The 12,958-nt window shown below is 38.7% G+C and overlaps 1 protein-coding gene across 1 annotated transcript; it reads right to left on the bottom strand.

The window, feature by feature from the left end:
- Positions 1 to 6,383: 6,383 nt before the first annotated feature.
- Positions 6,384 to 12,486, bottom strand: cUnh16orf87 (chromosome Un C16orf87 homolog). The gene is made up of 4 exons (XM_083686973.1): positions 12,280 to 12,486; positions 11,193 to 11,286; positions 8,185 to 8,364; positions 6,384 to 7,063 (listed from the first exon to the last, which is right to left on the bottom strand). Exons 1-4 carry the CDS (start codon positions 12,343 to 12,345, stop codon positions 6,945 to 6,947), a joined length of 459 nt encoding a protein of 152 aa, XP_083543099.1. The 5' UTR covers positions 12,346 to 12,486; the 3' UTR covers positions 6,384 to 6,944.
- Between the last annotated feature and the right edge of the window lie 472 nt (positions 12,487 to 12,958).

Here is a 12,958-nt window from a genome sequence, read left to right on the forward strand (position 1 = left end):
ATAAATGTGTTCCATCTACAAAAACAAGCACCCATGCACTGTTAAAGGCAGTGGTAAAAAAGCAATGCATGAGATCTATCAAGTAAATGTTACTGGTAGCGCTTCACTGACCTAGTACTAATGTCATTCTGAGAACAGGAGGTCTATGTTTTTCTCAGTACTGTTTGTTTGTCAAAGTAGAAAATGTAATAATGTAACAATTTTTTTGTATTTTCATGTAACATGTAGCTCACCCCATGTAGCTCACCCCAGCCCTTAATATAATAAAACAGACTATAATTTAATATTACTTTGCCTAGCCTCATTTATTAGATTCCTATTTGATAGACTTCTCTGATGAATGGTCCGTTTTGAATATCATCAGACATTCTGTTCTATACAAACCTGATCCAATAATATGGAAAAAACTGTAGTGAAAAAATCTTACCGTGAACTTGCGAATGTAGTCGGAGACGCTGAAACCGCCCGTGCTTAGAAGGAGAGATCTGTAGACAGAGGTCCCCATCACTTGTCCTAACCCTGACCCAAGGTTAGGACATACCAGGGGCTCTGAGCCTGGTGGAGAGGGTGAACAGTGGGGCCGGGTCCTCTCGAGACTGAAGCATGGTGGAAAGGACAGACATGCGTTGATGGAGAAACAACTCTATCTTATCGTTCCTTCTCTGGTCCTGTTTACTGCTGCTGGGTCCCTGTCCCCATTCCTGTCACCCTTCCTGATATCAGCACTACTGCCCCAACGCCACCACGGCTGACTCAGAGAGGCTGAGTCCACTTCCTGTGGGGAGATAACAGCTGCCTAAGATTAGCCAGGGGTATGCAGGAAATGTGAGTGTCCTGTTTTATTAATAGGGGTTCAGATTGGCCTTTTTGTTTTGGGCCAGTCTCCCCTCCTCCCCTCCTATTCTCTCAGTGATGATGGGCCAGGATGATTACTGGGCTGAGGTGAAGAGAGCCCCCTGTCTCAGCTCTCACGAAAGACCTCTCTGCGTGTGTGTGTGTGTGTGTGTGTGTGTGTGTGTGTGTGTGTGTGTGTGTGTGTTTGTGAGAACCTGTTAGGGATCTGATCCCACACATCTCTGTCTGACTGAGCAGTGCGTCACCAACACTTAAAAGCAGTGGGATCGTGTTGCCTGTCTGAACCTTAACACCTAACACACACCGAGGGTCTCAGACTCAGGGATAAGGAGGTCGCTCCATCTTAGGCTGGCTGCAGATGGGTTTGGAGTGGAATGGAAAAGCCTACAGCCTCCTGGCAGACATCCCACTGCTACTTTTCCCCTCATCACAACACCTTGTTTAGCACTGCAGGGTATTTTGGGGGAATTGTCAATAGGCTCTGGTGTCCCCAGGAGTAGTGGGATGGATCAGCTTTCCCTTGATGCAAGCAAACACACACACACACACCTGGGGAATTATGTCATACTGACCCAAGAGAGACCCCAGCTGACCCATGACATCAGGACTACGACCAAATGAGGGAGTAAGATATTATGATGATGATTATGAGGAGGAGGCGGAGCAGAAAGATTATGATTATGATGATGATGATAAGGATGATGATGGTGATGATGATGATAATGACAATTACATTGACTGTTATATTGAAGATTATATTGTTTTCTTGCAAAGCTGATTCGTTTACATTTTGTCACTGTGTACACAATGTGCTTGTTCCACCCAGCATTATATACTATACAGCGTCTATTGTGAACAGTATGCTCCTACTGAAGTGCGTGTGTTCATTTTTCATACTGTGTCATCAGATGAGTCGACACATGGTGTAGGGGAAAAGCATGACTCAAACTTCTGTCATTACTGGTGTGTATCATACTGACGTGTATTCTGTTTTAGATGGTGTCACTGCGGTCCGTCATGTCTGTCTGTCTGTCTGCCTGCTTGCCTGCCTGCCTGCCTGCTTGCTTGCCTGCCTGCCCTTCTGCTCTTCTGCCTGCCTGCCTGCCTGCCTGCCTGCCTGCCTGCCTGCTTGCTGTGACTCAGTGTTGAGTGCTGAGTTCAGACTTGAACAAAATGTACTGTCCTCTCTGACGAAGGCTGTTTGCAAGTACACCATTACAATAGCACATACTCTTCTCAGTCGGATAAACATGCACAATAATGCTGTAGTGTAGGTCTGTTAATGCCACAAGAACTGCATGATTCCTGCTTGATAACCGTTTTATGTGAAATCTCTACAGGATACTTCATTGAAAGAGAGCTTACACTTACTGTAACTCTCCAATCTAAAAAAAATAAAACTGCTCCACAGCAAAACAAAAAAAATCCTCTCATGTTGTCTTTAAATATCAATCCGATGTCATTAAAATGATTGCTTTATTTTTATATATATATATATATATATATATATATATATATATATATATATATATATATATATATATATATATATACACACACACACATACACATACACATACACACACACACACACTCACTGAGAACTTCATTAGGAACACTATACTAATACTGGGTAGGGCCTCCCTTTGCTCTCAAAACAGCCTCAATTCTTCATGGCATTGATTCTACAAGATGTTGGAAACATTCCTTTGAGATTCTGGTCCATGATGACATGATTGCATCACGCAATTCCTGCAGATTTTTCAGATGCACTTTCAAGCTGTGAATCTCCCGTTCTACCACATCCCAAAGGTGTTCTATTGGATTCAGATCCGGTGACTGGGAAGGCCACTGAAGAGCACTGAACTCATTGTCATGTTCATGAAACCTGTTTGAGACGACTTTTGCTTTGTGACATATATATGATTGTTTTCTTCGCAGCAGAGTGGCTTGTTATGTCTCATCTTGTTCGTTTGTAGTTTGTTTGTCTTTGTTTCATGTTATTCAATTTTTGTTCCCTGTTTATTTTTGTGTCTCTCACCTTATCTCTCGTTCCAGACACTTCACTACTTGCCCTTGTGTGTTTCCCGCCTGTGTGATTGCCTATCCCGCCCTGATTGGATTCACCTGTTCCTCATCATTATCCCTGTTTTTAGTCTGTATTTAGTCTTTGTGCCTTAGTGTCAAAACGTCCCAGCGATTTTCATAGTGATTTCTTGTCATCCTGGTTTTTGATCTTTATTAGTTTTTCCGAGTTTGCCTTTTGCCTTTTCCCTGTTAGATTATCCGGCTCCTGTTTGTCTGACTACCTGTGTATCATACCCTGCCTTGCCTACCCCTTTTTGGATATCTGCCTCTCTACGAATTGTCTACCTGTGTACCAAACCCTTTTTCTGGAATTAAAGGATTATTATTTTGGATTAAGCTTTTGTCCCGAGTCGTGCGATTGAATCCTCTGCCTTGGTCTACAGTCATTACATGGCTTAAATTCACATTTGGGCAGAACCGATGGTTCTTCTGTCCTTCAGCACCAATATTGCAGGTCAACAGCAGGTCAAAACTGTACCTTCTCAAGCTATGTGTTAAACAATCATCAAATATTACTGACATACTGTAATCAGCTCAATTGATCATATAATTACCTCATGAATGGGTTAATGAGCCAATTGGAATAGAAGTGTCCCTCAATCTCAAAAAGCAATTTCTTAAACACTTGAAGTTCCCCTGCATTCTCACTCATCTTGTCATGCTGTATAATTTCAATCAAATGTTTGCTACATCTCATACAGTCATGCAAGTCATACTCATACAGTTGTAGCATACAGTTATGTTACTGGATTGCCCTCTGGTGGCTGAAAGAGAGAATGCATACTGATTATATTGGCTTGACAATGCTAATACATAGTAAGTATGAGACATGGCACTCAAGGAATTCTAGAACATTCCAAAATATTGAATCAAATATATTTACTTCACAAAAGATTAAAGGAATTCTCAAATAAGAAGAATTATCAAGGGCAAGTGAGGTGTATGTGTCTGTTTATGTGTGTCTCAAAAATAGAGAAAGAAAGATAGAAAGAGAGAGAGTGAGAGAGAGAGATAGAATGAGATGTCTAGGTCAGGAAGACTCAAGGTGCAAAACTAATATGAAGGTCAGCAAGACTCAAGGCGGGTGGTGTTCACTATCCAACATTTGTTTATCCCCAGGATAACCCCCTCAAACCCAAAAATACAACATTGTAAGTACATGGACTGAGGGTCTAAATTACTAGAATGTATAATGTACAGATCATAGAACCTGGCAGAACTAGACTACAGACGACTAAATGTAACATAATCACTATTGGTTTTAAAGTAAGAGGAATTCCAAGTATGATGAAACTGTCTGTTCTCCCATTCTCATATAATAATATCCCTCGTGTTTCATAAGAAAGCGGAGTCCATATGTGCCAAGAATTGAACAAAGGACTCTCTTCCTGGTTAGTGAGGCCACTTTACCATGTGACTTGGGGAATACTGCACTGGACTAATGGTATTTCCGATTTTGCATTTCAGACATTATGTGTAATAACATGTTATAACCATATTATAAAATAATGAATCATGAAGTGCTGCTGATTTACATACCTCACTGCATTGTAATAGATATAAACCAGAGGAGAGAGAGGACATGACGTTGATATTCTCAAAATACAATGGAATAAGTACTCAGTGTAATAAGGACATTTTGTAAAATTTGCATTGATGCCAAGTCTCCTCCTCTTACTCTCTTTCACTCTCTCTCTCACACACACACACACTTTCTCTCTCTGGGCCAGGGTGATTGGTATTGTATTCACTATTTACTGTTAGATATAAAGTCAGGAATCTCTGACTCGGAGTGTTCCATTTCCCCCTTGGGGCCATGTGGTAATAGGGCATGGTATTCAGACAAGGGCGGGTGTTTCGTGGTTAGCAGCCAGGCTGGCCTCATCGTGCTCACTACTACCATATGCAGAAGGATCCATTAGTAAAGCTCTGTACTGTCATCATGGAACTTTCTCACATACACATCAAATCAACAGTGATGATCATGCTGCACCATTTCAGAAATGTGCTCATGAGTACCTTACTTTCTATCCCTCTGCCTCAACAGATCCAAATAAGGACCTGAAAGCCTGGGTGATTTCCATAAGCATAAGAAAGATTCTCATTTCAGTCATGTTCTACATTTACGGGCTTCGTGCTCCTGAGTCATTCTCTCAGTAAGCTACAGTTTATGATTTGAAGCAGAGGTTCACCAATATGTATTTTGTGAAATGTGGCTGTGGTATGTGTTGTTCACAGTATTTCAATGTGATGTGACTAAGAGGCCCAATGGGGTGAAAGTTGCCAACCGTCTCCTGTGGTTTTGCATTGCAACCTGCAGGCTTCAGTCTCTTATGTAAATTATGGCTCTGAGAGAAGAAAAAAAGCATTCCCTAGTGCAACCCTAAATGCCTTTCCCATTGTGTGTAACTTTTCTCTGACTATTGGGGGTAGAAGGAATACAGTGTTTGTTAGGGCAGTCAATCCACATAATCATCATGAAATAATATGATTTTGTATAATTTAAAGTCATACCGTCGTTGACTTATTTTTATGAATTGATTTAACCTTCAATGCAAATTCACAGGTAAAAAAAACATCCTTAATAAAACACTCAAATCAATATGGCTGCCCATTGATTATTTCATTTACATATTATGTTGTATAAATGTTACATACTGTATCATAATGCTTGTATAACACAACGCGATTTCCCGTCTGCATTTCTGATTCAATCCTTCTTTTCTCTCACAGGAGAACACTATATAATACAGCCAACAGATACCACCTACATAGTAGGAACATCTATAGCTACACAAACAGCCCTGCTTTTCATGTTCAAAGTGTTCACTCAGCCTCAACATAGTATACTGTAGTATGAATATATGGCACAGGTGTATGGAGTATTACGTAGCTTTACAGTTTGTGTTGCCCATGCATGTTCATAACATCGGGTCCAACTGTGAATGATCCAACCTGGTAATGACATTTTCCAAAGTTTGGTGTGTTTGCGAGTTTCATGGAAACAGGGCCAGATTCCAGATGGATGAGTTGTTAACAAACTTAATTAAATGTCTTGACAAAAGAAAGAATTAATTAAAAGTAAAGTTTTGGTTTGGAAAACAGAGTAGTAAGGAGCTGAAAGAGGTTAATACTTAAATACAAAAAACAGACAACAGTTGTTGTGATTGCACTCTTTTAATGACAAAAGAGGTCAAATTAAAGTGGATTTGCCTTTGACATTTAAGTCAATGGTTTCCACAGCAAATATGTATATACTTTCAACAATTATGAAAGAAAACATAAAACATTATGCATTTAAATTAAAGGTGGTACAAGCATTATAAATAGACATTTACATGGCCTTCTCCCCAAGTCCCAAACATGGTACAAAATTATATATTGAACATTATGCTCCAAATGGCATCAATTATTAAGCTTAAATCAGTGGAGGCTGGTGGAGGTAGAAATCGGAAGACAGGCTCATCGCCATTCCATTCATTATAATGAGCATGTCCTCCAATTTATGCCTCCACCAGCCTCCCCTGGTGTAGAGTAGACTGGGTCTACAACCCAACAACATTTGCCTGTTACAATGCAGGTAACTCCACACGTTTGCCCTTTTTAAGTGTGTTATCATCCACTACTGACAGCTTGGATTCTTTGTTGATAAGACCACCACATTATCTAATAGATAACAATATAAAATCTGATTAAAAGATAAATAGCAGACTTCCTACACCTTACAATATCATAAGCTACAGATTTTCCAAAGATAGAAGTTGGCTCCAACTTTTCCTGTTACAGTGCGTAGACCAGGTGCCAGCATGTCGGTTGTTCCCAACACCTCAGGCCTCGGCCAATCCGACAGGGAACCATTTGCAAATAAAGCAAATCCGAGTCAGAGTTCAGTTCCCACCCTGTCAGACAGACACACAAGGGTCGTCCATGGGTCTCCATCATGGGTCATCCCCAGTCAGAATCTTAGGTTTCACATGTCAGTTCTTTAGCAGTGTCATTGTCTATAGGATCAGTCTTTGGCCAAGGATCTTACGGTTGATCTCAGCCAAGGCCACTGAGAACACGAAAGCCTTCTCGTCTGAGAGGTTGGCATATATATCCACTTCTTTCTCTTGTTTTTCTGCGTGAAAAAAAGTCAAATAAATATCAATCCCCATGAAAATGGTCATACTACTTCTAAACAGATAAAATGGAAAATTCTAATAAGTATTATGTACATGTGGCAACAAAGCTTGTGTGATACATTTCAATGACAAAGCCAACATAATTTCTGTCTCACAGAAGGAAATTGTGTCTCCTTATTGACACACTCATAAAGCACAGGCAGGCAATGTCAGGGACAACATGATTTATTCAAACAGAAGAGAGAGCAACCCTGTCTGTAAATCATTAATCCAAACACAAAACCCCCAGCTCTGTCACAACGCTCTACTAATCAACAGCCTCGCATGTGACTGGGAAATACAGAAATATGCCTTCCAATCTTATGTAATGATATGCATAAAAATGTGTGCCTTCTTATTGCTTTTTTTGTTTTTTAGATAAAGTGTTATAATGATCTATGATCTACATGTCACCACATATGCAATATTAGGGCGGTCTAACGATGCCTGTCTGCATGACAGCACAGTTGTGAATCATGCCAATTATCTAAAAAATAAGGCAAGAGAAACAGCATTACATAGGTTGTTTTGCTTTGTTTTTCTTTTTGTTGTCTTGTCATTACTTTTACTCTTTTAATTAAATGCCCTGTCATCCCTGTATTGTCTTTGTGTGTTTTGTGTGGACCCCAGGAAGAGTACCTGTTGCAATTGTAACAGTCAATGGAGATCCAAATAAATAGATAAATAACCATAATCTTCCAGAGATCATCGAAGAGTGAAGTACAGACATTTCGATAATTGACTTCAGTGAACCTTAAACACAACACTCATTATTACTAAGGATAGAAATACTATCCATGTAGTCAGACAAGATTTGAATAACAAACGGTTCCAGCTCACAGAATAATATTTTAATCAGCCAAAAGCAACTAATGAACATCAGTACCAATACAATAATTTCAGCATTCCTTTCCATTTCACATTCAACACTTACAATGAGCTGAAGAGAACTGATAGTTGTCTCTGAAAATGAATGTCAGAAGGCTATCGGCATTATGTTTCATAACTCATAACAGTGTAATTTAGTTCCTTTTTTTTTTTTTTTTTACGATGAAAGCATCTTGGACCAAGGTTTTACCTTTCTCCTCCTCCGGCTTCTTTAGCCCAGTCGTCTTTGGTCTGCCCCGCCCTCGCCGGATCTGCTCTGATTGGCTGTTTGAACGGGACCGCCTTCTATTTTCCATGTCATTCGTTGAGGGAGCGTTGATCCTATCTCTGCGAATTCTTTCAGTTCTCCTCCTCTTGGCATCCAACTTGTCTAAATAGATCACAAAAATACAGTGTTACCATACCCTTGAATAAAACTATAATGAATATCAATAATGACAACAAGCATCATAACATACTAATATTGTTAAAGACGATAATAATAATAATAATAAGACACTAAACATTTAGAAGATCTAATGATCTTAAATATGGTCTTGAAATACATCATAGAAAAATAAATGGTACAGGGACAAATCTTGTGACATTGGCATTAATTTACTCCCACGGACACTCCTGTGGGAAGGCCACACCATTAAATATGTTAGACTGCCTCTTATTCCCTCCCCCTGATCCCCTTCTCTCACCACACCGACAACAACACTGCTTGACTGATGATAACAATCAGAATCCACCAAAGAAGCTCGAGTTCCCCTCCCCTCTCTGATTTGTCACATCTAGCATAGCCTAGATGTGTTGTAAACAGGCTCCAAGCCATTTACAAAGTACTCGAATCCATGAATCCCAAATCCACAAGTTCACTTATTAGCACAGCAGGATACAGTACCAAGTCTACATTTCACTGGGAGTTTCTTTCTAGTGGCCTTTTATAGAGCCTTCCTCTTCAAAATTAACTTAGAAGATCACATGCTTCCTTTCTTATTGGTGTGGGTGAGGAGAGTGCACACAGGAGATTTAGAAATGAACACTGAGCCAATGGGACAGACAAAGTAGGGATGCAGTGCAGCAAGATGTTGCTTTGGTACAACAAAGTACACCATCACATTTAAATCCAAGAGCACCTCTTCAAATTGAAAACAAAATCCTTATGAGTTCACATATCATTTAGTCAAAAATGATATGACTATTCGAGTGTCAACTTTGTCTAGCTTGAGTGGTGTGTGAAATGATATTTCCTACATCAACTGCATTTTTGCTAAGTGAGAATACAAATAAGCTCAGGAATTCCCTGAATTCTAAACCTGTCCATAGCCTGCCCGTACAGGAACAGTTTGTTTTGACTGACGACATATCCTGTTCCATCTCCACATAATAGTGACACAATCAATAATCTAATAGTACTAGTGTACTATTGCATACTAATGGTTGACTACAATGGTTAAATGGTACTTCTCAACCATTAGGCCTACTTTGAGATACACAACCAACATCTTCAATCATGAAAGCCCTGAAAATCTATAGTCAATCTTTTTCCAAGTCTAAATCCAAATGCCTATGACAGCAATACTGAAGGCCAATACAAATATGTTTCACTAAACCTTGAGTGAATTAAAAGTGAGTAAAACTATCTGCATTGTTAACCAAATACAACTTTTCTTACAACCTTACACCACACTTTTATTACAGTCTGTTTCAAACAAAAAAGGAAGTACTAAAATGGAAACTTGAAACAGTCTACAGATATTACACTGAGGATAGACAAATAAACTGAGGGGTAAAACACCAATACCATAATTAAATGTCATAAAGCTGTAATTCTAGAACCCCTGCCATTTTAAAAAGGAAACAGTCTTCTCTGCCTTCAAGAAACCTATTAACACACCTCAAATGGTATATCCCCTGTGCAACTAACGTAAAAGTAATGTGGAACCAATGAGAGTGATTATACTCCATAAACTGTCTAATAAGTGTATATCAAAATCAATGTTTTTTCAATTGTATTTTATTTAACATTCCATTCATAACTTCAGACACTGATGTATAAGGCTACATGATGATTTAACCACTTCCTACACTCCCTATTCTCAATTTTTGCAACTAACACACTCTATGCTTTAAACAGTCTGAGAGAAAGGCAGATATGGAAGGCAAAAGAGCCAGATAGTCATCTAAGAGCTCCTAGCAACAACACTATGATAACACGCATGACGAAACAGTCCTCACTGAAATAACACAGGGAACTGGTAATGTGTGAACATGCTCAAACACACAGGCAGAAACTAATAACTAATCCTCACACTCTCCAGGTTTTACAGGATCATTGCAAAATAAACCTTTTTTTTTTTTTTTTTTTATAACAGTTGACTATTTCAATTTCTTTTTTCTTTTTTTTTTAAATGAAATATGACTTTGGGAAATCGCCTTATCAGATCATGGTTGACCTTGTTCAGAAGATATACTTGTAAGGAGCCACAATCTAGGTCTACAGCAAATGTAATGTATTATCACCATTTATAAACTATAGTTTCTAGATAAACTGCAGGGTCCACAACAACTTTTTACTATAAGAGGTAGTACTTTCAATACTGCTGCAAAAGCCTTCAAGAGAGAACTGAAGGAACAAGCTTTTCAGTCAGGAATAAGAAATCCCATCCCCCACCTCTTGCAGTAGGCTACTCACTCAAGCAAACAGCCATTTAAACCAGCCTACTGCTTCAATAATGACAATAAACTTTGCACCAATAGGCCTATATAGAACTAGGGAGAATAATAAGGGAGATAGGTCAGACAAGTAGAATGAGCTATGATCAAAACAAACTATATAAAACAATGTATTAGATTCATGAGATTGCAATTTGTTTTGACATAAATGGTTACAACTTCAGCCAGAGGTTCAGTCAGTGTAAGAAGTGAATTGAAATTAAATTCAGAGATGGAAAAATCTTGATGGAAAACAATGGGGAATGTTCCACTTAAATTAAATTATTGCATTGTGTGAATCAAATTAACATTCATATTAACACCATGTCACCATTAACAAATGCCACCAACCCTGATACTTGTCACCAATCTCACTTGGATAGCAAACATTAGGCGGAGTTCAGAAACATTTTAACATTGTGAATTTAAACATCAATATGAATACAATCACAGTGTGTATGATGAAATAGGCTACTGTTCTCAGTTATGGGGATTTACCTATTGGTGGTGACCTCTCGTTCAGTTTGGCATTTAGAAGCTTTCGACTTATGAATACATAGCCACAGGGACACGACTTGCAAGCAACTGGAATCTAAAAAGAAACAGAAGAAACAATGTTTATCCTTAGCATTATTACTGTGATAATGATGCCATCTGCACATCTAAATATAATATTGCTGAAGCTGTTACATAAAGGTGTTTACACATTTTTGTAATATTTTAATAAGGGCGTAGCCAATGTAAATCCGCAAATAAACTGTAGACTAGGCTATATGGACCATTATTAAGAGGCTTAAATGACTGTCCTTTGTAGGCTAATTCATGAAAAAAGTCCTTGGCGCAGTCTAGCAGAAACTCGCACCACATATTTGGACACGTGCCCACAAAAACGATGATATTAAAACATTCTAAAGGAATTAGGTGTTTTCAAATCGACTGTAGGTTTTCACCAATCAAATCCAAATCAAGTCATCCATTAATTCAGTTTAATGAAAGAAAAATCGGGAAAAGATCTAAAGAAAATATAAGCAGATGTATATTATCGCCATTTGAAATACTGACGATTTGAATTATGCGATTCTGTAACTTCCAAAAGATATCAAATATCAGCGTAGGCTAGCCTACGTGTCAGTAGGTTAAAGATAAAACTGATACAATCATGTGTTTGGTGAATGGATTACGATGATAAACCATTAGTTCCAGTAAAGCTTCTACTACAGTAGGTAGGCTATACAGTGTATCAAAAATAAGGAAACGTCTTGCTACATTTGGCGAACAATAACATTCCGACTAAAACATATCGGTCTCGCAATACAAACATAATCATTTCAACGTGTTGTTGTCAGCAATAACCAACTGCATTGTTACATTTGATATTGCGACATGTATAATGACAAATAATACATTTACAAAATTAAATGATTAGGAAGAACAAACCATCTATACGTTGCAGACCTTGCTTGAATACCCACGAATCAATGATGGATTTCAGCATAGACTATCTGAATCCCATGCTTGTAAAGCAAAATATAATACCCAAGTCAAAAACACATTTAATATGAACAATATCTACACATTTTCTCACCTGTTGGTCACACTCAGGACAAGATTTGGTAGCCATTTTTACTTTCTTTGCTTTATTTGCCGACATATTCTGTTTCCTTATCCGACGGTTCTTTACCAAATGTATAGGCTACTTCAACCCAGTAGCCTAGTCTTGCAGTAAAACTTCTTTCCGCAATACATGAAGGGCAGCTGATCGAGCTCCGACTCACACATAAGCCAAACCGACATCAATCACACCAAAGCACTGATCATGCGCAATGAGGTCAATGAGAAAGCCCTCATTATGCTTTTCCTTTACTATGACATGGGGCATGCGCGCTATCTCGAAGCAACTCAACTTAAAAGCCAAGCTGGTATAGAATTTCGTGCTCTGGTAATGCTTGCTTTTTTATCCTCCCTAACCTACTGAGCATGCGTTTTCAGACATAGCACACGGTCGAGTTACATGCAGTGCTATATTATTGTTGAAAACACCATTGCAATAAATCAATAAAAGTACGATTGAACTCACTGGAATACTTGTATTAAACCCCCTTTTTTTCCAAACGTTTGCTGCTTTATTTGTACTAGTGGAACGGTGTTCTTCTTATAGCAGCCTACTTCAATGACAATGTATGATATACTGTATATGCCTGATTAAAGAGACTGAGCCTATGAACAAAAATGTGTCAGAAAAGCAGAGGCCACCATTCCCCATC

The sequence above is a fragment of the Argentina silus genome (assembly GCF_951799395.1).
Source record: "Argentina silus genome assembly, chromosome: 2".
Lineage (NCBI taxonomy): Eukaryota > Metazoa > Chordata > Actinopteri > Argentiniformes > Argentinidae > Argentina > Argentina silus.